Genomic DNA, 27,017 nt, shown 5'->3' with positions numbered 1-27,017 from the left:
GTTTATGGACATGTCCTTTTTTGCTACTTTGATAAATAGTGAGAGGATCATATATGGCTGTAGAAAATTGTTTTATATGTTTATGAGCTTTGCTGTCTACTGAAATACATGTATGTCACATAGTTCTTAATTATTCATCCCCAAGTTTTCTCTGTGAAATAAAAGTTACTCACTTTCATTAAAAGTTATAATTAGTGTGAGTAGCAGAGAAAACATTAGGAATAATGGCAAGAGAGAAATGGTAAAAGAAAAAAAAGCTTTTGTTTTTTTTGGGAAAAAAAAGTTTTGTCCTAAAGCATTGGCTCTCAGACTTTTTGGTCTCCTGATGCCTTCACACACTTAAAACTTATTTTAAGACTTCAAAAGCTTTTGTATATGTGGGTTATAACTATCAATATTTACTGAATTAGAAATAAAATGCAAAAATTTAAAGCATTCATTTATTTGAAGAAAGCAATGATTAACACATTGTATGTTAACATAAATTATGAAGATAGCTTTCATCTTATAGATTGCATGAGAAAGAAACGGAGTCCTACAGTAAAGTGTCAGTTTGTTCCAGAATATTTGAAAGAACATTGTGAAGAATAAAACTCAGAAAGTAAAGTTCATTTCCATTGATTTATAATATATGAGCCTGAAAATAAGTTATAAAATGCATGAAAATGTTAACAAAGTTCACCTAATTTTGATGGGTTTTCTACCTTGGTTTACTGATTAATATGCTTGTGCCTATAATCTATGTAATCTCTAGTTAGCAGAGGTACTACGTCTTACCAGAATAATTTTCTGTGCTATAAGTTAACTTTATTATGTACTTGAGTATTTAAGGCAAAAAGAATAAAAGTTCCTAACCTATGAAAGAGCTAATTCTTAACAACTATGTTATTGCTTATGCTTTAAAAATGTTTCATTGTCAGTTTGATTAAACAGACAATCAAAAATTATTTCTCAGGCATCCATGATCCTATCTTAATTAAGTGTCCAAACTTCCTCTAATATTTCTAAATTTGATCCTAAACATACAGCAAATTAAAAAAAAATTCAGGATATCTAAAACCATCTTTGACATTTCCCAGAATGTCCCTCAAAATCACAAAAATTTGTTCTTTCAGTACAGAAAAAGAACTGTCATATCAAAAGACAAGCCCAGCCTTCACTTGGTTAAGTTTGTATAAGTAAAATTTCATAAATATAAACATTTCAGAAATTGTATACTTTGTACAATGTCCCTGGAGAACTGTCAATGCTCTCCCATCTATATGGTCCCCCCCATTACTTTTTCACTGTGGTAAAATACATACAACATAAAAGTTACCATCTTTACCATTTTTAAGTGTACAGTTCAGTAGTATAAAATACATTCATAAATGTTGTGCCACCATCGCTACTATCCATCTCCATAACTCTTTTCATCTTGTAAAACTAAAACTCTATGCCCATTAAACAATAACTCCCCATTCTCCCCTCCCCTCAACCCCTAGCAATCATCATTCTACTTTACTTTTAACTTAATTTAAATTGAAAAATAAAAACATTTATATTTATCATATACAACATAATGTTATGAAATACGTACACACAGTGGAATGGCTAAATCAACGCTAATTAATTAACATATGCATTATCTCACATTCTACTTTCTGTCTCTATGATTTTGACTGCTGTAATACCTCATATAAATGAAATCATACATTACTTGTCTTTTTGTGACTGGCTTATTTCACTTAGCATAATATCCTCAAGGTTCATCTACACTGTAGCATATTGCGGAATTCTCTTCCTTTTTAAGTCTAAGTAATATTCTATTGCATGGCAATTCCAATCCATTCATCTGCTGATGAACACTTGGGTTGCTTCCACATTTTAGCTGTTGCGAATAACACTGCTATGAGCATGGGTGTATAAATACCTCTTTGAGACCCTGCTTTCATTTCTTCTGGATATACACCCAGAAGTGGAATTGATGTATCACACAGTAACTGTTAATTTTGTGAGGAATAACCATACTGTTTTCCATAGCATTTTCCCACCAACAGTGCACAAGTTCCAATTTCTCCACAACACGTGTTATTTTTTGTTTTTTTGATAGTAGCCATCTTAATGGGTCTGAGATGATATCTCACTGTCGTTTTGATTTATATTTCCCTGATGATTAGTGACAATGAGTATCTTTTCATATGCCTGCTGGCTATTTGTATATCTTCTTTGAGAAATGTCTATTCAAGACTGTTCCTCATTATTGAATTCAGTTGTTGGCTTCTGTGTTGTTGAGTTTTAGGACTTCTCTGTATATCCTGGATATTAATCCCTTATCAGATATGATTTGCAAATATTTTCTCCCATTCTGTGGGTTGCTTTTTTACTCTGTTGATATAGTCTTTTGATATCCAAAGTGTTAAAATTTTCATGCAGTCTAATATGTCTGTTTTTTCTTTTATTGCCTATGTGTTTGGTGCCATATCTAAGAAGTCATTGCCAAATCAATGTCATGAAGATTGTGCTTTATGTTTTCTTCTACGAGTTGTATTGTTTTAGGTCTTACATTTAGGTCTTTGATCCATTTTGAGTTCTTTTTTTTTGTTAATTTTTTTATTAGCATATTGTTATAAATCATACTTACTCTTTATGCCCCTTATCCAATCTCTCCTCCTCCCCCTCCCCTTCTCCCTCTCCCTTTTAATAACTATAAATTTGTTCTCTCCATCTGACAGACTAACTGTTCCTCTGTTGGTTGTTGCCTAGACGATCTGTCCAGTACTGAGACAGGTGTGATCAAGTCCTCCCCTATTATTGTAAATCAGATACTTCTTCTATTACTCTGGAGTGTGCTTTGTGGAGAGAGAGGATCTCCTTTTTTTTGGTCTCTGCTGGTGCCTTTCCTTGTGTCAATGCAGGTGAGAGTCTGGTGTGCCATCTGCATGGTGGCTGTGACTTCTGCTAAAGAGATTAGCCATTACTTTTGCGGTAGCAATGTCAACTGCGGTGGTTATAGTGGGCTACCTGTGTGAAAATGGTGTTTTTGGTGTTCTCTTTACCTGGTTGCAGCTGTGTTTGACTTCCTCCAGCTCTATGCCTCAGGCCCCCAGGGCAGTGACAGCAGCTTGCCTAGTTGAGGCGGGTTTGGCTTCCCCTGGCTCCACACCTTAGGGCCTTGAGTTAACTTTTGTATATGGTGTTAGATAAGGGTCCAAATTAATTCTTTTTCATATGAATGTCCAGTATCCTCAGCACCATTCGTTGAAAAGATTGTCTACCCTTTCCCCTTTGAATGGTCTTGGAACCCTTGTCAAAAACCCTTTGACCATATGTGTATAATGCTGGTCAGAACTCACTCCATCCTTGTGGCCTTTGGAGCTCCGGCTTCAATAGTTACAATCTTTTCCATGCATGGGTTGCTTAACAACTGAGGAAGTGAAAGGAGTAAAATGCTATGTATAAGATAAGGGGAATGATTCCAGCAATGCCAAAGATAAGCAATAGGAGGCTATGAGGCACGTGGGAATCTTCCACTTCTGCAGTCTTTCTCTCTCTGGAATAGCTCCACTTTTGTCCCTATGTCCCTTATAACTTTCAACTCATTCTCCATATCCCCTTGCTAGGAGCTGCAGAGAAAGCAGCTGAGCATCATTCAGATCAACAGTCCCATTTATAGTCCACCTGGCCCATTCCTTGTAACTAACCACCCATAGATAGTAATAAAAATAAGAACAACAACATTAATAAACTCCTTGTAAACTGTAGGGAGTTGCCTGCTTTGTTCTTTGGTCTCAGGATACCTTCTCAGTTTGGTGGTCATTATACTGTTAATTCATCTTCAGACAATATATGTGAGGGTTTTGTCCATAATGTTTTGACTCTAAGGGGAGACACTAATCAAAACTCTTTTGAAATAATTATGTTCTATCCCATAATAGAGAATTTTACTCTCTCCCATTTTTATATTATTGGTTATAGTTCATAACCACAGCTATTAAGTCTCTGTCATCTGCAGACAGATTTTGATGCTTGCCCGAAGGTTATGCTGTTAAGTTACAGGTTAGAAGTCCTGTATCTGATGAAGAAAGATAATCTCAAAAGCCTCACAGAAAGAATCACACCAGATACTTCCAACTACTGACACTTCAAAGAATGGACTCATGGGTACAGACTTCTGAAACGTCATTGCTCAGACAACTTTTAGACCATAACAGTGGACTGAGTTAGGATTTCCAAAACTCTTTTTAGTCCAGGAGCAGAAAGCAACATGAAAGCAGACTGCTAAGCCAAGGTCCAGTTGAATAAGAATTAATTATTTAAGACTGAATAAACGTAGGACTGAAAAGTATATAAAGAAGGAACTTCCTTTTCCTGGCTATTTGGTTGGAACATTATTTTAAAAAATTTATTTTTAAATTGACATGTATTGATTATACATATTTATGTGGTATAGAGTTATACTTCAATACATGTATACAATGTATAATGATCAAATCAGGGTAACTAGCATATTCATCATTGCAAAACCTTATTTCTTTGTGATAAGAACATTTGAGTTCCTCTCTTTAGCCATTTAAAAACATACAGTAAGTTATTGTTACTCATAGATGCCCAGCTCTACTGCACACCATTAGAACTTATTTTTCCTATCTAGATGCAATTTTGTATCCATTAACCAATCTCTCTATCCCCCTTCTTCTATTGCCTTCCCAGCCTCTAGTAACCAGGATTTTCATTTCTACTTCTAAAAACTCAATTTTTTTTTTTTAGCTCCCAGATATGAGTGAGAAAAGGCAACTGTTATACACAGTTGGTGGGGCTGTAAATTAGCATAGCTGTAATGGAAAACAGTATGGAGCGTCCTCAAAAAACTAAAATTAGAACTATTTTTAGTATTTATCTTTCTGTGCCTGACTTAATTTCACTTAACATAATGTCTTCCAAGCTCATTCATGTTGCTGAAAATGACAGGATTTCTATTTTCATGGCTGAGTAGTATTCCACTGTGTATATATGCCACATTTTCTTTATCCATTTATCTGTTGGCTTTTGTGAATAGTGTCCAATAAACACGGGAGTGCACATCTCTTCAGTATGCTAATTTCCTTTCTGTTGGATAAATACCAAGCAGTGAGACTGCTGGATCATATGGTGGCTCTAATTTTACTTTTTTGAGGAATCTCCATACTATTTTTCATAATGGTTATAGTAATTTACATTCCCAACAACTGTGTATAAGAGTTCCCTTTTTTATACATCATCACTAGCATTTGTTATTTTTGTCTTTTTGATAATAGCCATTCTAACTAGGGTGAAATGACATCTCATTGTGGTTTCAATTTGCATTTCCCTGATGATTAGTGATGCTGAGCATTTTTCTATATATCTGTTGGCCATCTGTATGTCTTCTTTTGAGAAATGTCTACTCGCTTGTCCATTTTTAAATTGAATTATTTGCTTTTTTGCTATTAAGTTCCTTGTATATTCTAGATATTAATCCCTCATTGGATGAATAGTTTGCAAGTATTTTCTCCTGTTCTGCTGGTTGCCTCTTCACTCTGTTGATTGCTTCTTTTTCTGTGTATAAGTTTTTTAGCTTGATGTAATCCCATGTCTATTTTTTGCTTTTGTTGGCTGTGCTTTAGAAGTCTTCTTTATGAAATTTTTGTCCAGACCAACGGCTTAGAATGTTTCCCCTATGTTTCTTCTAGTAGTTTTATACTTTCAGGTCTTACATTTAATTCTTTAATGCATTTTGAGTGTGCTTTAGAAGTCTTCTTTATGAAATTTTTGTCCAGACCAACGGCTTAGAATGTTTCCCCTGTGTTTCTTCTAGTAGTTTTATACTTTCAGGTCTTACATTTAATTCTTTAATGCATTTTGAGTTAATTTTGGTATATGGGGAAAGATAGGGGTCTAGTTCCTTTCTTCTGCATATAGATATCCAGTTTTCCCAGCACCATTTATTGAAGAGGCTGTCCTTTCCCCAAAGCATGTTCTTGGCACCTCTGTAAACAATCAGGTGGATGTAGACACAAAGATTTATTTCTGGGTTCTCTATTCTGTTCCATTGGTCTATTTATCTGTTTTTATGACAGTACCATGCTATTTTGATTACTATAGCTTCAGAGTATATTTTGAAGGCAGGTAGTGTAATGCCTCTAGCTTTGTTCTTTTTGCTCAGGATTACCTTGTGTTTGGAATATTATTGATGTTTGTTGTTTTAATTGTTCTGTTTCCTGGATATATGAGGAAGCTCTTTTTCTTACATAAGCTATGTATAGCCAACATAATCTAGTAGACCCTGATTTCTTAACCTAAAATGAAGTGTTTTAAAATGATATTTGATTTTCACTGACTCCCTCAGAATTCAGAATCTCTTACTAAATCTTCTAACTATTCTTGACAAAATAGTTATTTGTATATATTTAATAAGAATATGTATTCCTCTCTAAAAAGATATAACCGGACAATTTGTGAAATGAAGGCCTGATATGCAGTGTATACAGTCTCCAACTTATGATAGTTTGACATAAGATTTTTTGACTTTACAATGGGCATATTGGGAGATGACTCCATCATAAGTTGAGCAGCATCTGGACTTACAATGGTTTGACTTAACAGTTTTTTGACTTTACAATGGGTCTATTGGGGTATTAAATGCATTTTCAACTTCACAATATTTTTGATTTACACTGGGTTTATTGGGATGTAATCCACCATAAGTCAACAGTATCTGTGTGAGAATCGTGCTGATCTAACCAGTTTTTACCACCAATTTGAAGAACAAAGACTGGCTGCACTCATGAAGCCAATGCCTATGAACCCCTCCCAGGAAAACTGACCTGGTACCTGGAGTAAAGAGTCTCAGCCTTACACGTGGTAAAAAAAAAAAAAAAGAAAGAAAGAAAGAAAAAAGAAAAAGGTAATAAAATTTTGGTGACCTGGAAAAAAAAGAACTCACAAATGACAGGTACTGCAGGTGAAATATGGTAAAGTTTTTTGGGCTTAGTTTCCTAATCTTGGAATGGCAAAATTAGAGACCTTTAAAAGTAGAATCTGAGATTTCTAATGAAAACTTCCAGACAGAAGTTAATTTTGTGGCCTCAGTATTTGCAAAACAAACTCAATGAGGCTATATGGTTAATAAATATACTTACTGCACCTATGTAAATAATCAAGCCAAACCTAATGAGACCAGCCATTCTTTTGGTGATAAAAAAATTGAGATTATAAAGATTACTAGAATGTCCTGACTTATCTGTACTTTTCATTGCCTTTCACTATTTTACAACTCTGCAAGTTGTAGAATACTGATAATAATGCAAGTAATGATTCTTGTCCATAAAAATACAAATAAATTTTGTCCTTAAAAGGAGCAACTCATTATTGTCCTGTATATACTGACCAAATTTTGTATCTATTTATGAATTCATTCCAGCCTTCATGACTGTTACATGTCTGTGTCTTTTAAATTCTTCTTTGAGCTGGTGTAACAGCTTACTAGTTCTCTCATTAATTAAAGTTAATAAAAATTAAATAAAATCTTTGATAGATTTAGTTTATACTTGTATGAGTGTTATGACTCAGCCTTTAAAAAATCTTATCCTTTAACAAGTACCATACTATGTTCTCCAAAGTATTTGGCTTCATCGATTTATCTAAATAATGTTTCTTACCCAACTGCTGCTTACAGCTTAAAGCTCTTCTGTTTCAATCAGTAAACTTTCAGAGTAAACACATTCTGTTGTTTACAATTCTTAGGTTCTGCAGCACATCTTATCATTCAAGCATTTCAAACTGAGGTCTAAAAATCCCAATTTTTATTTTTGAGGAGTTTGTGATCAGCTAGTCACCTCCCAGAACTTTACCCTTTTTCTTTTTCTCTTGTACTAAGAGGTACTACAGCAGAGTGGGAGAGTGCTCATCTTAGAACCAGACTGCCTAGACTTGAAGACCAGTTCAGATGCTAGGTAGTTCTATGTTCCTAATCACTTTGAACTTCAATTTTCTCACAGGCAAAATGAGGATGTACACAAAGAGTTGATGATATCTGCAAAATGTTTAGAAGACTGACTGGCACTCAATTAACATCATTATTTTAATATACCAAAATCCTCAGGGATAGAAAGAAACAATAAAATCATATATGTGTGCTTCGACATTCTTCAATTTTCTCAGCAAAACTTTATGTCTCTTGTCATTTGTAATGTTGCCATTTATTTCCAAGCAAATCTACAGAAGTAGTAGGTTGCTAACACTTAGCATTTTCTCTCCTAAGTTTGAAATAAATGCTCTAGGAAGACAAATCTTCCTAACTGTCCATGTGGACTTGACATACTGTTTTCTCCATATTCCATAACAAGAGGAAACCACCAACTCTTTTTTTCACAGGGCAAGTGGTAGATTTTCTTTCATCGAGTACAGCTTGGGGAGCATCATTATTGTTCTGAACTTCTCCAGATTTAATTTCTGCAGTGAGACAAGTTTTCCTATTAAGTATCTCTAAAGGTATCTTCTCTCTTTGTCTTAAATTTCTCCTTTGCCTGTCATTATGAATTTGATTTCTGAATCCATCAGCTGCCTTGAGGTTGCAAAGCACAAGTAGTCATCTTCAGATTTGGATCCAGTCTCCTTGAAAAGACCTGTATACTTAATTTGTAAACACGGAGGGACAGGATTTCTTTTCCTTCTCTTCCTCCTTTATGTCACATTGCCTAAACCTATATCCTCTTGAATCAGATTTCTCACCCAAATATATAACTTCAGGGATTCCTATTAGATATATTTTAGTTATTATTATAAAGACTTTCATCTCTTGGATGATGCAATATATACTGAGGTATATTAGTTAAGATGCTTTCTGGTTGTAGACAACAGTATACCCATCTCTATCTCTAAATAGCTTTTTTATAAAATTAATAGTTCATGCAACTGAAAAGCCAAGAGGTACATATACAGATGCCCCTTGACTTATGATGGGGTTGTGTCCCAATAAATCCATTATAAGTTAAAAATATCATTAAGTCAAAAATGCATTTACCTCAATAAACTCATTGTAAAATTGAACCATCATAAGTCCAGATGCTCCTTGACTTATGACGGGGTCACATCCAGTAAACCCACTGTGAAGTAAAAATATTGCAAGTTGAACAGGGACAGTTTGACTTTATCTTTTCCAATTTGGATGCCCTTTATTTCCTTCTCTTGACTGATTGCTCTGGCTAGTACTTCCAATACTATGCTGAATAGGAGTGGTGAGAGTAGGCATCCTTGTCTTATTCCTGTACTTAAAGGAAAAACTCTCAGCTTGTTCCATTCAGGATGATATTGGTGGTGGGTTTGTTAATTGGTTTTTATTGTGCTGAGATACTGTCCTTCTATACCTGATCTGCTGACTGTCTTTAACATGAAGGGATGCTGAATTTTGTCAAATGCATTTTTGGCATCTATTGAGATAATCATACGGTTTTTTTCCTTCATTTTGCTGATGTGGTGTATCACATTTATTGACTTGTGTATGTTAAACCATCCTTGCATCCCTGAGATGAATCCCACTTGATCATGGTGTATAGTAACCAAAATAGCATGGTACTGGCATAAAAACAGACACATGGACCAATTGAGCAGAACAGAGAACTCAGAAATCTATCCACATACTGACAGCCAATTGATCTTCAACAAAGGCATCAAGAACATACATTGGGGGAAGAACAGCCTCTTCAGTAAATAGTGCTAGGAAAACTGGATAACTATGTGTAGAAGAATGAAACTAGACTCATACATCTCACCATATATCAAAATCAACTCAAAATAGGTTAAAAACTGAAATATAAGACTTGAAACTATAAAACTGCTGGAAGAAAACATAAGGGAAACATGTCAGGATATAAGACTAGGCAAAGACTTTTTGAATAAGACCACAAAAGCACAGTAAACAAAAGGAAAAAAAAATGGGATTATACCAAACTATGAAGCTTCTGTGCAGAGATGGAAACAATCAACATAGTGAAAAGACAACCTGCAGAATGGGAGAAAATATATGCAAACTACACATTCAACAAGGGATTAATATTCAGAATATACAAAAAACTTAACAGTAAGAAAAAAAAATCCAATTAAAAAATGAGCAAAGGAGCTGAATAGACATTTCCCAGAGGAAGACATACAAATGGCCAACAGGTATATGAAAAAATGCTCAACATTACTCAACATCAGGGAAATGCAAATCAAAACCATGCTGAGATATCATGTCACCTCAGTTAGACTGGCTAATTTCAAAAAGACAGAGAATAAATGCTGGAGATGATGCAGAGAAAGGGGAACCCCTCTACACTTTTGGTGGGACTGTAAATTAGTGCAGCCATTATGGAAAACAGTATGGAGGTTTCTCAAGCAACTACAGATAGAACTACCATATGATCCAGCAATCCCACTACTGAGTATATATCCAGAGGAATGGAAATCATCATGTCAAAGGGATATGTGCACTCCCATGTTTATTGTAGCTCTATTTATAATAGCTAAGATATGGAACCAACCTACATGTTCACCTATGAATTACTGGATAAGGAAAATGTGGTATATGTTTACAATGAAATACTACTCGGCCATAAAAAAGAATGAAATTCTGTCATATGCAGCAACATGGATAAGCTTGGAGAAAATTATATTAAGTGAAATAAGCCAGGCACAGCAAGAGAAATACTCATAAGAGGGAGGGAGGGAGGGAGGTAGAGTAGAAGGGAAAATGGAAAGAAGGAAGAAAGAAAACAATAACCACAATAATACATTGGACTTTCAGAAGGAGAGAACAGAACTATGATTATTAGAGGTGGGAAAGGAAGAGGGGGAAAGGGTTAGGGAGAAATTGGCTAATGGACGCAAAGAATAATTACATTTTGTAATGATAAATACACTAATAATCCTGATTTGATCATCACATATCGTACACAAGTAGTGATAGACAACTCTGTACCCCAGAAATATGTGTAATTAATTATGTTTCAATTAAAAAAAGAAAATTGCAAGTCAAGCTATCATAAGTTGGGGAGGTCTGCAGTTCAACTGGAGCTTGAGTGAGTGGTTTGAACAACATCACTGGGAATCAATATCTTTCTTTACCTTCCATTTTTTAGTATTATTATTATTTTTTTCTGTTGGTTCCAATACAGCAGACATTCCTGTCATGGTCTCAAGATGGCAATTCTTGGGGTTGTATTTTTCTTTATTCAAGTGCAGCAAGAAACAGAGAATCTGTGTCCCCAATAGTTTAAATAAAATCCAAGAGATGAGACCCATAGGCTCTGACTGGACTGAATTATGTTTTCTTGAACTAATGACTACGGCTAGGTGAAATGAAAATGCTGATTATACTAAGCCAACCTACCCTGGAGGTTTAGTCAATCCCACCCAAAGTACATGACTAGTAAATGTGGTGTAGTGTTATGAAGAGGGAATGGCTGGCTGGAGAGGCAACTAACAAATGTCTAAGATGCATTTCTCAAGTCTCTTTATCTCCTGAAATAGCAAGTTGATCAGTTTAATAATAAATAGTACTTAGATTACTAGTAACTAACACTGATCATGTTTTACTTTCTTGATTCCAAGAAGTGGATAATTGAGTTAGAAAAGTAAAGAAGTATAAAAAGAGCAACTCTATACTTTGCAGGCTGAAACGACCTATTCATTATTGTACTCTGAGCACCAAGCACAGTGCTTGGCACCTAGAAAGAATTCTGTAAATATTCAACTCTAAATTCAAAAGTTTACAAATTTTTCCCCATATATATCATTTGCTACAAATACAAATCTCTTGTGAGATACAGGGCAATTATTATCATTTCCATTTTATAGATGAGAAACTAGAGCTTAAATCTTAAGTAATTTGCCCCAAACACTAAGTGATGGAATCAGGCCTTATATCCAGGTTTTCTGATTTTAAGTAACATGATTTTTACATTATTCCACATTGCTTCACATGCCTCAAATGTGAAGACCAGTTGAGGAAAATTGGGATTTTTTCTTCAATAGGTAAAAAGACCTTCCCTTTCGAAAATTAATTTTATATAAGCAAAGCTTATAAAAGCCAGACAAATAGTATATAGAGATAGTCCAAATAACTGTTCTCATGTAGAAATCTTCTAGGTCATTCAGAGCCAGATAAGCATTAAAAGTTAACGAAGTTTCGTCAGAAGCACCAGGAATATTAAAGGCCTTCCTTTTCATTATTTTCTGTTACATATTTCTTCCTTTTCATTCTTTCCTAAGATGATACCAGGTCTGAAGAACAAGAACATTACACTCTTTAATGTAGGGCTCTGATTATCATTTTTCCAAAGGAAGTGCAAAAATGTGAGTCTACTTACAAAACTGAACACATATCAAAAAGACCAACACTACTACTTACAAAGGATTATTAAATACCAGTTAATAAATGAGAAGTTCTTAGATGATGCCATAAAAAGACATCAAGTTAGAACAGTTCAGCGGCCGTTCTCAACTAGTTCCTCCAGAGAATTAAGCCCTAATAATTTCAGACATCTATCCTATGCAATAATTAACTTCTCTCGTACATCTAGAATGGTACTATTTATATGTGATCCTTGGGAGAACTGAAGAAAAGACAAATAATTTTCAGTGTACTAATCTGAAACTCAGAATACAACTTAAAATGTAGGTTATGAATACAGAAATTTCCAATTACTTTAGTTTGAAAACTAGAGTGATTATTATAGTTGTGGTTGCTTTGTAAGATGAGAATATAAAAACAGACCTGCTTCAAATTTGGTACATTTTGGAATGCTTATAATTTATAGCAAAGCTGCATCTGGAAAATCCATATACTAATTGTCAACTGAAATTCACTAACAATTTTACTAACCAAGATTTAAATGTTCTACTTAGACTTTCACTAACCCCAGTTTATATCTAAGTGGTATGTTTAGTTGAATTTAAGGGTTAAAGTCTTCATTTGGTAGTGTATCTCTCAAAAGAGTACTGATGTTGTTTTTTTCCCTCCAAATTCTGGGTGTTTTGTTCTTCTTAAGTGTTTAAAGCCAAAGTTCACTTTATTACTTATTTTTCTTTATTTCCCCTTTCATTTTATATCCACATCAGGGGTTGAGATGGGTTTTTCTTTTTTTTTTTTTTTTTTTTGCAGCCATAGTATAAATTATCACTGCATAATAATTTATATTTATCAGTTTAATCTTTTCTAATTTGGCAATTTTTGCAAACTATCATTCAGCCAGTGACTAAAAAAACTAATATGTATTCTTAAAAGTTTGTATCTGAAGATCAGAAATCACAGAATTTGCATTAAGATTCAACTCTGTAAATGGCGGTAATGAGAACACAGTGAAGGAAAAGAAAATGAGATGCAGAATCATAAAGAAAAAAAACAAGGTTAATACAAATTAAATATTAGTTTGACCAATATATCTGTATTTTTGGACTCAAAGTGATTCCCTTAAAGGGTTATCTTAATTATAACAGGCAATGTATTTAATGATATCCAATGAAATTGCTAAAGAAGATAAAACTTCTAAGCAATGAATTTCTTGGAAGTCATGTGATGAAAGCTCATTGCTGCAAACCATAGAATCTTAATGATAGCAGAGTACTTTAGGCACAGGAGAAACTCTGTTAAATTCCTTGTTGGAATATACTCTGTTGCACTTACACTTTCACAAGAAAGCACTGCTGAAGATCCATTAGAATAAAACAACACATCATCCATGATATGTTATAGCCAACCTCCAAGGAGAAGAAGTAGGATGTATGTTTGCAAAATCATTAGTGCAAAAGCCTCTTGTCTTACCCGTTCATCTGCACTGCCTTTTGCATGATGGGAATAACTGATGAGACCAGGGATGGGCTGTTCACCGTATGCCATGATAACAGCAGGACTGGTGTAGAATGGATGCTTCTAATGCACAACACATAACAACTATGAATATAGGGACAGGAAAACATGAAACTATACAAACAAAATGACTGAAAAGGAAAAAAGGTGAAAACAAATGGAACAATGAAATGCCAAATTTTTCCACATGTAGAATGACAAAATCAGCTTAGATTTTAAATCTTATAAGCTTCTTTCTTAAGATTTAAATTGATGGTACTTTTTACTCTTTTAATTAAAAGTAAGAGAGAAAGAACATATAATTTTTAAATGTACCTATTTTACCAATTAGTTCAATTGGGGGGAAAAAAATCACACACAACTTGAATACTTACTAGCCTTAAGTAAGGACTTAAAGGATCACTGAAAGGATGTGGAGAGAGAATCATCTAGTGTTCAGTCAAAGAACCATCTACTGGTTGCCTGAATGAACACTTTAAAAGTATTTCTCTATGATTCTCATCTAATATGTTGTCCAAAAAAACCTCACTATGCTTATAGCTAAAATATCTGGATGATCCATAAAACTCTATGAATTACTTCACATAGCAATTAAATTTTCAAACTGTGTGCTCTCAGTCAATGAAAAATCATTCCTAGAAGGGATATGCTACTTTCTGAAGATATTAAAGCACACTAGGTGAATTTTACTAGGTATGAATAATAATCAAATCATGTTCTGAGGCTTTAAGATGACTAAATTTACTCAAGTACCTAATGGTACTATATTTACTCCCAGAATCGCCAAAGGGAATTTATAATACTTTGGGATTGTCCTATATATTACTTCATTAAATTAAAAATGCAAATATATCTATTTTCTCTATTTATCACTATATCTATTTTTATCTCTATCTCTATATATTTGCATTTTAAAATTAATATTAAATAAAAAAAATATCTATTTTCTCCCTATATCTATATAATATAATATATCATATTATATCTATATTCTCTCTATAACACTGGGGTAATCTATATCAAGTAATGTAAATTCAACAATTGCTGAAAAGCTTTGTCTTTTAAAAAATCTTTATTAATCTTTCCCAACTCATATCTTGAATCTTCTCAGGTCTTTTACCTTCCATTTGCTGCTCCTTTAAGAATTTGTGAAGTTTTAATGTTCTGAATATATAAACATTGTATGTTTAATATGTCCACAAAAATGACATCTCCAAAGAGTTCTTAAATGTCAAACTGTTTATTACTGCAGCTATTACTTCAATAGGTAACAGCAGTATCTTTAATGCCTCAGTGATCATAACAAACTTCAATTCCTTCAAAGAATCTACATCAAGAAGGAAACATAATAGTGGAGTGTCATGAATATTCTAGTTCTTTCTTCAGTATGCTCTGAAGAGGTATTAAAGAGGGATGAAATCAGCACATTTACCTGTGGGTCCTTTAGATCTCTGAGTTTCTCTCAGCAGGCTTACCTTGGCAGCAATGGCTGCTGCAGTTATATGCGATGAGGAACTATCTTCTGTTGAAGCAACACCACTGTCTTTCTTCTCTTCTTCCTCTTCCTCACATTGAACTCCTTTGTCTTCTGTCTGTTTATGGGGGCTGGTTGTGGGAGGTGGGGAAAGAGGAGGTGGCGGGGAAGGTAAATCTTCAAGTTCATCATGCACCTCCTTTACTTTTACAATGGCATCACGTAAAAGGTCAATGGCATGAGGTAGAGCTGGCAGTATGAACTGAAAGCATTCCTGTCCATAAGAAGAAAAAAAAAAGAAAAAAATGAAAATGAAGTACTTGTCTAGGCATATAAAATGGTAGCAATCAAACTGAATTGTGATCTTGGATCTGCATTTCCCTCTATCAATCTCAAGAATAAATCATATTTAAAGCATTATCTTTGCAATATGAAATATGAAGTAAGCATGCCATATATTATGGTATTCTCCATAAGCTAAAAGAACTACATTACTTTATAAGCACACACTGAATTGTTTTGGAAGTAAAATTTCTACCTAACTTTGGAGTTTAAAGATGCATTATGAGAAAGGCAGAAAAGAGTTTTCATATTTCAGTTGGAGCAGGGCGTTAGAACTAACAACCTACATGAGGACCAGATTATTTTGTTCAGAGAGCTGAAGTTCTGACTGCCATCATAAAGCACAACTAGGGAACATTGTACAATATGTAAAAATAGAAATAAGCTTATAAAGAGCACTGCATAAAAGTCAATATAATCTGCTGCTTAGGTGCCTGTTATAACCTATAATGTACGACCAAAAGAGAATAGATGAGAACTTAAAAACCAGAACAAAGGGCCACATATGTCTGGGAAATAAGTGGAGGTCTTTCTCTTTCACATTTAAAGTAACATTTTAAAATCTAAGATGTAAAGAGATACATTAAAAATTTTTGGATGGTTACTGGAATACCTGAAAGGATGCCTATTCTTTTGACTCTCTTGTATGGCTGACTGCTTACTGTTTAAAGATTGTGTAGTACTAAATTTAACCCCGACCGAAGAGAGGTCTGGTCTTTATCTTCAGCTACTGGGAGGTGACTTTCAGGCCCTCAGAATGTGATGCCTGATAGGAATATATTTGTTTGCCTGGATACTTTGGTTACCATTCAGTCTAATAATGTAGTTTATTATGAGGGCTTTGGGAAACATGGTATCAGTTTTGCCTCTGGAAGAAACTGACACTAAAGGCATCAGCCTAATCTCCAGGCAGGGCTAGACTGCAGGTTAGCCACACTGGCAGCATGTGATTGAGTCCCAATAAAAACTCTGTAAACCAAAGGCTCAGGTGAGCATCCTCAGCTGACAATATTCCATGTATATTGTCACACATCAATGCCAAGAGGGTAACATGTCCATGATTCCAAAGGGAGAGGAAAACAGAAGCTCTTCATTTGGTACCTCTCTTAGATTCTGCCCTATGTACTTTTTCCCTTGGCTGGTTTTAATCTGTATCCTTTCTCTGTAATAAACTTTAACTGCGAGTATAACAGCTTTCAGTGAGTTCTAGTGAATTATCAAACCTGAGAGTAGTTTTAAGAATCTCCTGAACTTGCAATTGGTGTCAGAAGTGAAGGAAGTCTTGTGGAGTACACCAATTTTGTAGTTGACTATTTTTTGCAGTTGGCCTAAACTCTTTATAGTTGGTACAAGAAGTTAAAAAGACACTGGCTCACTGAAGAAGTGTGAATCTTGGGAAGAGGAAGAAAGAGAGGGTACAGGATGATGAACCTTTGATCCCTGGATAAACACAGGGTCACCCACAGTATGAAATTGCAGCCATGCTGTGATTAGTTACAGCTGACAAAAGTTACCGATGGAATTTATAAATGATGGATCCAATTCACAAGTTGTCTCACTGGATGCATATAGAAATTCAAAATAACAATAAACAAACTAAATATACAATCCCTTGGTTATTGTTATCTATACCGGCTAAGATGAAAGTAAGGGAGAACTTCCAGTCAAGATGGCGGTATAGACGGTCCCCAGCATCACTGTCTCCCACAAATCAACCAATTTACAACTATGAAAAAGCAACAACAGCCAAGCTGGGGCTGCTAGAGCTCAGGGGAAGGGGAGGAGAGACGTATGGAGTGCATGAAGGCAGGAGAAGCCATGATAAGAGAAAGAAAAAAGCACTCCATTTTGAATCATGGCTGCTTCCGGGCTGGAGCTGCTGAGTGCATGGAGCAAGAGCTGGCAAAAGGCACAGCTGTCCCCTTTGGATGAAGTTGCTTGGAGGAAGCAGGGTAAAAGAGGGCTATGGTGGCTCCCAGGCCACCAAGACCACTAATAGGGTTCCCATGGACCCACACAGGAGCGAGGAACCACAACAACTGAAAAAAAGGAGCCACTCAGAGGCTGGTGAGTCACCACAAGGGACTAGAGCATGGCCAGTCCCATGGGAAGTGTTTAGAGCACGGGTGGTGGGGGAGACGGGCCCACCAGGGGAATGCTGGGGCACAGCAAGGACAGCTGATCTGCCCCCCAATCAGCATAGGACCACTCAGAGGAGACTGGTCAGGAATACAGAACTGCAGGTTGTACAGTCTGCTGAAAAGACTCAGGTCCAGACCAGAGTTTCTACGCAACCCAAGTGCACTGGATTTCATGAGAGCTGGAAGTACCTATAAAGTCAACCATTAAAACTTGAGCTCCACAAAAAGCCTTCCCTAGGGAATCAGCAGCAAAGTAGCAATTTAGCTCAACCGCAGAGCTCAAGTACTGGTCCCCTCAGGAAGTTCTGCCATTTTAGAAGTAAGCAAAGGACCAACAAATTAGTTCCAGTGCAGAGTTTAAGTGGTGGGAACAGCAAATAATCCAACACAGAACTGAAAGAAAAAACAAAATACCCGCAACCAGAGACAAAATTTGATATTAATTAGTAAAGGTCTCATTTCACCAAAGAAGGACCAGAAGTCCCCTGGGCTACCAAGCCATAAAAGGGGGAGGGCTGGGGACCTCAGCAATGCCCCCTAACACTTGCAACCAGCCCAGCAACAACCACTGAGCCACCGCAAGAAGGGCCCCAGGTTCCTGAGCTGGAGTGGTGAGGGGCAAGGGCTTTTGCCACACCCCCCTGACATCTGCACCCAGCCTGGCAATGACCAAGCCATGGCTGGGCTCCCTTGTGCGAATGAGGGGGGGCGCCACAGGCCTCAATCCTGCCCCTCCTCTGCCCTCCTTCTTCCATCCCATTTCCTTCCCCTTTCCCCTCTCCCCCTCCCTCCCAACTGTTCCACAACATCATAGAATGTAAAAATAATAATAATAATTTTTAAAAAAAAGTAAGTAAGGGAGAATGTTCAGGAGGATCATGAAGTTGGGCCAAGCTTGGATTCTCAGAGCCATTTGGAAAGGAAAATGTTATGTTGAAACAATAAATAGTAAATAAAGTTAGACTGATTCATAAGAGAATGGGGAAAGGAAAAGAGGAGACTCTAGGAACTTGTCCCAGTATGGTAGAAATATTTATATGGGGGCTGGCCAATTAGCTCAGTTGGTTAGAGTGCAGCCTTGACCAGCCAGCTCCCCCCACCAAAAAATAAAGAAATATTTAAATGGTTATTAAGAAATGGATGAATAAAGTGAACATCAATGGAAGCAAAACAAAGGTTTTACTGTAGCATCGTTGTAGATTAGGTGGACAGATAGGAGCCCCTGCTGGTCTTCCAACATTGAACATTGAAAGGTCTTAAATAAATCTTCTCTACTCAAGTTTGGAGGAATTAAAAAAGGTAGAAGGCATGGGCTGGCCAGTTGACTTAGCTGGTTAGAGTGTGGTGCTCACAACACCAAAGTCCAGGGTTTGATCCCTGTGCCAGCCAGCTACCAAAATCACAAAAACAAAACAAACAGAAAAGGCAGAAGGCAAAAATGACTATAAGAAACCTGACCTTGAATCATCTGAGGCGATTGTCCCATAATCAGGATAAGGGCTGACAAAAAGGTTTGGGTCCTTGGGACCAACCCAGGGCTGGAGGTCCAAGGGCATATGCACGTAAATGGGTAAAATGGTCAGGGGGTGGAGAAGAGATTTTTCTGTGACTCTTTGACATGGGAGTCAACTGTGACTCTAAAACCTGTTGAAGTCCTAGTGCAGGTAGACTGAGAGATAACAACTATGCAACAGTTGATGGTATTAAGGTAAAAGTTTGGATGAAAATTAGAATATTTGGACAGTGAACTTTATGTGATGTAGTTGAGTCCCCTTTGCCTGAACGAATTATGGGAATGGACATTGCGTTTGACTGAAGAATGCTTCCCCTACCTAGCATTGTAAAACAGATGGCATGTAAGTCAACGTTCTACCATATTGATTGGACATGCTAAATAGGAACCAGTAAGATTCCCCAAGCCCACATAGGTCATTAATATGCTGTGGAGTAGCCCTGTGTAGAGTGCAGACTGGAGCTTATGACAAAAACCTAAGTGCCACCCAGTGATAACTGCTGGGATTTTGGACCAGAAAATTTTCATTTTAGAGACAATTACTAATTTGCCATTAGATTTTAACTGAGACTGCCCCAAGACTGAAGGACATAAAATAACCTTGAAACCCGCAACAGCCATAATGTCTTGGGTAATGTCAGAGAAATGTTCTAAAGGGGAGGGCAGTGAGTTTTATAATAAAATAGAAATGGTACATACAGAATCATGCTACCAAGGGAATGCAGGGAGGTACTCACAAGCAGGTAGCCTCTTTTCCCTACGACCAAATTCATAACCACTTGAGGAGCTGCTGGATCCTATGGTCACCTGGGCCACTTGTGTAGTGTCCTATAAACAGCTTCCTATTGACCAGGAAAAAGCCTCGTTGTTTACAGACAGCAATTCCAAGGTGAACAGACAGCATGCTGTTTGGAAGGCTGCCATTCAGATTGAAGAAGGTAAAAACAAATCAACTTGATGCACTGAAATGCATGATGCTTACCCCTATGTTTGGGTTTTTACTAACTCATAAGCAGTGTCCAATGGCCTGGCCATATGGTCTGGCAGAAGGGAGATGAAAAACTGACATATTAAAGTGATGCCTATTTGGGCATGACCCTATGAAAATCACTCTGGGAATTTAAGGGGGTGCATTAAATTATAATATATTGATGTACATCATAAGAACTCCCTTCCAATAGTGGAAGTTAGAGAGTAGAGAGAACTGGGGAGCAGGCATCCTGGTGGACTTCCTTGATGTGGCTCCTGGGCCCATGAGATGAGTGGACACTACAGGGCTGCAGCATGCAAAGATGGGCTAAATCTAGATAAAGTCCTCTTGCACCCTCTGAGGCACAAAATGCTAACAAGGACTGTTCTGTTAACAAGAGAGACAGGGCCTGCAGAGGGATATGGGGTAGATTCCAAAGAGGGAAGGCTCTGCACATAGCTGGCAAGTAAAACTGATACTGATAGCTCCTAAATTTAGAATAGACAGATTCCAAAGAGGGAAGGCTCTGCACATAGCTGGCAAGTAAAACTGATACTGATAGCTCCTGGAGGCTATGAATGGGTCCTAACAGGAATAGATATTTACTCTGAACTGGGTTTTGCTTACCTAGTGGTAGATGCAAATGCTTAAGAGTATTGTAAAAGGACCAGAACAGAAAGGACCAATTTGGACTACTGAGTCACATTTCTTTTGGCCAAGGAACACATTTTCATCCTCGGAGTAATGATTCCATAGAGAATGGAATGGGAAGTTGAAACATTTGTTGTCTAAAGTGGGAGGAGATAAAGACATGAAAGGCTGGCTTATATGCCTTCATGAGTATGTGATCACGTTCAATATTGGGATGGAGCGGTGGCAAAGAAAGGTCCTTACTGGACAGATTCTTTTACTCTTCTAGGAAAAAGGGGGCATAGGGAAGAATGCTGTTATGATGATACTGTTTTCTTTACGACTATACTTTTTCTTTTTCCCACACATCACCTTAACTTTCTTTTTTCTACCTGATGCAGTAGTCCCAGGACCAGGGATACAACCGTGGTTGCCAGAAGCAGGGATGATTCCTAAGCAAGAAACTGTAATTATACCTTTAAACTTTTATGTCAGAATTCATAACGACCTGATGTGGTAGATTTTGCCTTACTCCATTTAGCCAAATTAGGGTTGAAAGTGAATGCAGTTATATTGCCTACTAGGTTAAGATAGTCCACTTAACCTTTGTGAGCCTACCCTATATGAATAGGAATGGACTGAGCAAGGTGCACTTGCTAAACTGGTATTACTAATGGCAATCTGGACTAGCATAGTGCAGAAGCTAACATCCCTTTCAGAGGTGAAAAAGTTTGGGTATAAATGGAGAAAAGGAAGAATGGAAAGGAATAAATGAATAGGTTATGCAGTGAGGGAAATCCAGTTTACACTGGTGCCTCAAAAGAGGTTCAGAACAAGATATGATATTGTTTCTTAGCTCAACTATAACAGATACCTGAAATAGTGAAGTCATATGTTGCTGAGACCACTCTTGCTTTTAGAATCTGATAAACTTGCAAACTTGAGTGGTATCACTCTTGGATACATTTTGGTCATATGATATGATGATGAACAGGCTAATTGTTAATGTCTGAGGAGGACTACAGTAATGTGCCTATATCTTTTGACTCTTATTTTTTAGGTTATATCTACTACCATACTGTGATATGTTGTAATACTGGTATTGTTAGTAAGATTATAGTACTGATATTGAGTAAAACTCTCCTCAGGATGTAATACCAATGGAAAATGACTGGTTTGAGGAAGTAGATTTATTTGTCAGCTAATTTCTAATGTATATAGTTCTGTGCAAATGTATCATATAGTACAAATAGCAGTAAATCAAGGTGAGAAATATGAAAATGTATGTAATGGGGCTTTTGAGGATAGTTTAGCTGTTTCTCTAAATCTCTCTGTACCCTAAAGTGCCTCCTCCAAATCTTAGGCATATTCACACTGAAACTATTGCTGTGTCTATCATATAAATGCTATAGTAAATACAGATGCCCAAACATGATTGTTTTGCTATAAGGAAGCCTTGGCCAAAGGCCAGGTGGTAGCTTGTGCAGTGAAGAATTAACATTACATTACCTAAAGAGATAAACATTACCCAAAGAATTAACATTACCTTTGTCCTCAGCTACTGAGAGGTAATCTCTAAGTTCTCAAAATGTCTTGATAGGCATGTCTTTGTTAGCCTGATTTATGATGGGGGCTTTGGGCCACATTGGTTTTGCCTCTGGAAAGTACTGGACACTAAAGATATTAGTTCAACCTTTGGGAAGGGCTAAAGACTGAAGGTCAGTAACATAGGCAGTACGTAATGAGCTACAAAAAAAAAAACCCCTGGACACCAAAAGTTCAGGTGAGCTTCTCTGATTGGTAATACTCCATGGGTATTCTCAAACATCAATGCCAGAATAATGCATTCATGACTCCACAGGGAAAGGAAAACAAAAGCTCCCCCCTGGACACCAAAAGTTCAGGTGAGCTTCTCTGATTGGTAATACTCCATGGGTATTGTCAAACATCAATGCCAGAATAATGCATTCATGACTCCACAGGGAAAGGAAAACAAAAGCTCCACATTTGGTACTTTTCCTGGACTCTGCTTTATGCAAGTCTTCCCTTGGCTGATTTTAATCTGTATCCTTTCCCTGTAATAAACCATAACTGTGACTATAACAGTTTTCAGTGAGTTCTATGAGTCTTTCTAGTAAATTATTGAACCTGTGGGTGATTTTGGGATCCCCCAAACTTGCAACTGGTGTCAGCAGCGAGGGCAGTTTTATGGAGTGCTCCAACTTTTTGGTTGGCTAACTCTCATAGTTGGCCAGATGTCCTTACACTAAACCATATAAATGTCAATGTTGCTTACCTGAGATCCTTTCTTGCTACCTGGCAAGTTAATTATGAGAGTTTTCCCTCTGATTCCACACACAGGCCTGAAAGGAAAGAGAAAGTGGATGAATACTAAATTGTAATGAATGCTTGGTTTAAATACATTCAACAACAAAGACAATTATTTTACTTTACATGTGAACAACTGCTTTAGGAATCAAATTGTTATAGTAAGATTTACCAATTGTTATACAAATTGGGCACTCTGGCTGAAGTTTTTACAATAATGGTTAGTGTGGTGAATTGGGAAAGTGCACTGAACATGAAGTCAAAATAAATTAGTCACTTTAAGGCAATCTGACCACAGACAAATTACCTTTTTGTCTAACTTCAGCTTCTTTATATCTCATACAGTTATAAGATTTCAATCACATAGTGCATAAAAAATGACTAGGGTATATTTGTGCATATCTTCAAAAGTCTAACACATAAAGCACTCAAGGGTTGAGTGAGACTTTGATTTGAGCTCTTACTTCTCAGGAACTCTACAAATTTTAAAGTAAAACAAGGTTTTTCACAAATAAATGGCAGTGGGGAAGAGGTTGAAGAGCTCAATAATTAACAGGCCTATTGATAATCACAGGTATGAGCTAGAAAGGTCCTTCAAAGATCATTGTTAGTTCCAGGCCACATTTAAACTAGCTGGTTAAATAAGAAACATAAAACAGTGGAAAAGCATCGGAAGACTACAGTCAAGTGTCAAAGGCATGGATTTTCATTTGAGACTTGGAATCATGTTCTATCACTAACCGGCTATGTTACTTTGATCTGGTAACTTTATCTCATTTTCAGCATTTGAAAACAAAGAGATTATGCTATTTAAAAAATTTTACAACCAAGATTTTTAGTTTTTTGGCAGTTGGCTGGTGCGGGGATGTGATCCGATAACCTTGGTGTTGTAAGGCTGCGCTCTAACTAACTGAGCCAACTGGCCAGCCCCCTACAACTAAGATTTTAAAATTAAATAAGAATATTTTTTTCTAAAAGTTCTTATGATTGAATTTATTCTTTAACCACTCTCATTCTCTGAAATAAAAAATTTGAGGCTACTTTATAACCTTTAATGTTAGTGATATTTCTTCGAAATCTGCTGTAGTTCTGGCAGTCAGAACTGGATAAAGTATTTTAATTAGGGTTGAAATGGCACTAGGTAATTGTATAGTTCTTACTATGTTCCTATTTACTTAAAAGTTTTGCCTTTCCTTCCCAACCAAAGTGCAACACTGCAGCTTTTTGTCAATTTGATAGCTAACTGATTATAATATCACCAGCAATGTGATTGGACTGCCACCAATTTTAAGGCCCCTTAATTTCATATGACAAATCTGGCAATTTATTTCATAAATCAAAAATTTTAACTAAGAGCATAATATTCCCTAAATATAGTATTAACTACACTTCAGGAAGTTTGTTGTATCTTTCCTCATAAAAATTAGAAATATTCTCATAACAATTAGTACATGTTACGTTCCCAACATTTCTGTGAAGAGAAAAATACAGTTATCTACAAAATATGGAAAAATAACCTGGGGTTCAGACAATTTGATTGATATATGCCTGACATCTTTGTAATTTTACATAGTAAGTTCATCCATCTTGTGTTTATGTAGTTTCCTTTTCTAAGTATAATGTCCATGACTTTACCCTTACTGACAATGATGTTGTTTCTATGTATTTCTAATTTATCAAATATTATAAAATTTGTTGAATTCTATTTTCCAAGGAAGCTGTAACTCCCTCTACCACAAGGCTAGTGGTAAATGAAAACACAGTTAATTCTTTTTATTCCAACTTTTTGGTCATCAAGTCCAAGCTTGATATCTCCAATAATACTTCATCTGCTGTAGGTAGAGACCCTAGTAGCAGTGCTAATACAACCCATAGTTATAATATGTAAGCCACTATTTCTATGTGTATGTGTGTGTGTGTGTGAGAGAGAGATGTAATTAAAGCTTTCTATATAGCCAGGAGAAATTATATCTGTTATTTCCCATCAATATCTATGGCCTTTTATTTTGCCAAAAAATTTGGTCACTTAATTTCTTTGTCAATTCTCTTAATCTCTTGAGAGAGAGATGTAATTAAAGCTTTCTATATAGCCAGGAGAAATTATATCTGTTATTTCCCATCAATATCTTTGGCCTTTTATTTTGCCAAAAAATTTGGTCACTTAATTTCTTTGTCAATTCTCTTAATCTCTTCGAAGAGTTTACAAATTAATTTTGAGATGTACTTTTTCATCTATAGAATATCCAGAGTCACTGCAGGAAGAAAGTACTTAACTTTACTTTATGGTTAATAAAGTATCTTACAAACTCTATCTCATGTAACAATTAAAAAAATACAAGCACCACAGTTATAACATATTTCAATATTTATTAAACAATTAAAGATCGTAGGAAGTATCATGGGATAAATGTAACCCAAATCCTTAAGGAGTTTACAAATGCAATATATAACATTAAAGCATACAAACAATTACAATACAAGATAGGTAAAACTGGCATAAAGTACCATGAGTTCAAAATAAAAGCATTATATTTCTAGGTGAGGGCATGAGGTAAGACTTTATAGAAAGGTAGCATTTGGGGCCGGCCCGGTGGTGCACTGGATAGTGCGCCGCTTGGGAAGCGCGGCGGCGCTCCCGCCCAAGGGTTCGGATCCCACATACAGACCGGTTCCCGCTCACTGGCTGAGCGAGGCGTGGGAGCAGCACCGAGGGTTGCAATCCCGTTGCCGGTCCCCGGTCCGGTACGGGGGCAACACTGAGGGTTGCGATCCGTTGCCGGACACGGAAAAAAAGACAAAAGACAAAAGACAAAAAAAAAAAAAAAAAAAGAAAGGTAGCATTTGAGTGGCATTATAGGGGAAAACATTTCCACAGGTAAGAAAAGGTAGGGGGAAAGGCAAGAAAAAGAAGGAAGTTTAAGTAGAGGGGAAAAATAATATAAAAGAACAAAGCAAAAAAGTACCAAATACATTTTGAGTATTTTAAGCCTTTTACCTGGCGAGAGGATACTGTACTTGTAGAGGGGAAATGCGAGGTAAGAAGTACCAGTGAACAGATATTGCAGTATGATAGATTAGTAATTTTTGAAGTGTGGTCTCTGGATCATCAACATATATGAGGGTACTTCAAAAAGTTCATGGAAAGATTTGTATTATCTTTTAACTATTTTTCGGCAAACTTTCTGAGGTACCCTTGTTCATCATTGGGAACTTGTTAAAAATGCAAACTCTCCCACAGAGTCCCGAATGTTTCAATTAAAAAAAAGAAACTATGGGTGTAGAATCCATTCATCTGTATCTTAACAAGCTCTCTAGTTGATTCTGATCCATGGTAAAGTTTGAGAACTGCTGTGATAGACTGTGCTTGAATTTTGGTACTACTATTTACTATATCAGTGTAATCCTGGCTTAATTATTGAATCTCTCTAATCTTTAGTTTTCAAAGCCTGAGTTGCTGAAGGGATTAATATTATCCTTGAAATATATAGTACAGTGCCTAGTACATAGTAGGCACTCAATAAATACTTGGCTCATCTCCCATTAAAAAGTACATTGGAATTAGACAGTGGAAGTCATGAATTTACTATAAGGAGCTAGAATTTATTTTATTTTATTTTTTTCCTTTTTTTTGTCTTTTTTCGTGACCGGCAATGGATCGCAACCCTCAGTGTCGCGCCCGTATCGGACCGGGACCGGCAACGGGATCGCAACCCTCGGTGTTGCCCCCGCACCTTGCTCAGCCAGTGAGCGGCCGGTCTGTATGTGGGATCCGA

General features: G+C 36.4%; 1 protein-coding gene across 1 annotated transcript in view; it reads right to left on the bottom strand.

Annotated features, from left to right (window-relative positions):
• LOC103601904 (gephyrin-like) overlaps window positions 1–27,017 on the bottom strand; it is a gene marked incomplete at its 3' end in the record, with an annotated part of 167,380 nt that overhangs the window by 83,630 nt on the left and 56,733 nt on the right. The window contains exons 5-7 of the mRNA XM_008586310.1: window positions 23,213–23,279; window positions 15,322–15,594; window positions 13,802–13,909 (exon numbers count right to left, since the gene is read on the bottom strand). Of these exons, the coding sequence (XP_008584532.1) occupies window positions 13,802–13,909; window positions 15,322–15,594; window positions 23,213–23,279 (448 nt within the window). The remainder of the gene's footprint in view (window positions 1–13,801; window positions 13,910–15,321; window positions 15,595–23,212; window positions 23,280–27,017) is intronic.

The sequence above is a fragment of the Galeopterus variegatus genome, unplaced genomic scaffold (genome assembly GCF_000696425.1).
Source record: "Galeopterus variegatus unplaced genomic scaffold, G_variegatus-3.0.2 Scaffold3930, whole genome shotgun sequence".
NCBI classification, from domain to species: domain Eukaryota; kingdom Metazoa; phylum Chordata; class Mammalia; order Dermoptera; family Cynocephalidae; genus Galeopterus; species Galeopterus variegatus.
Note: the sequence above shows the minus strand (reverse complement) of the source record. Positions and strands in the feature narration are given on the sequence as shown.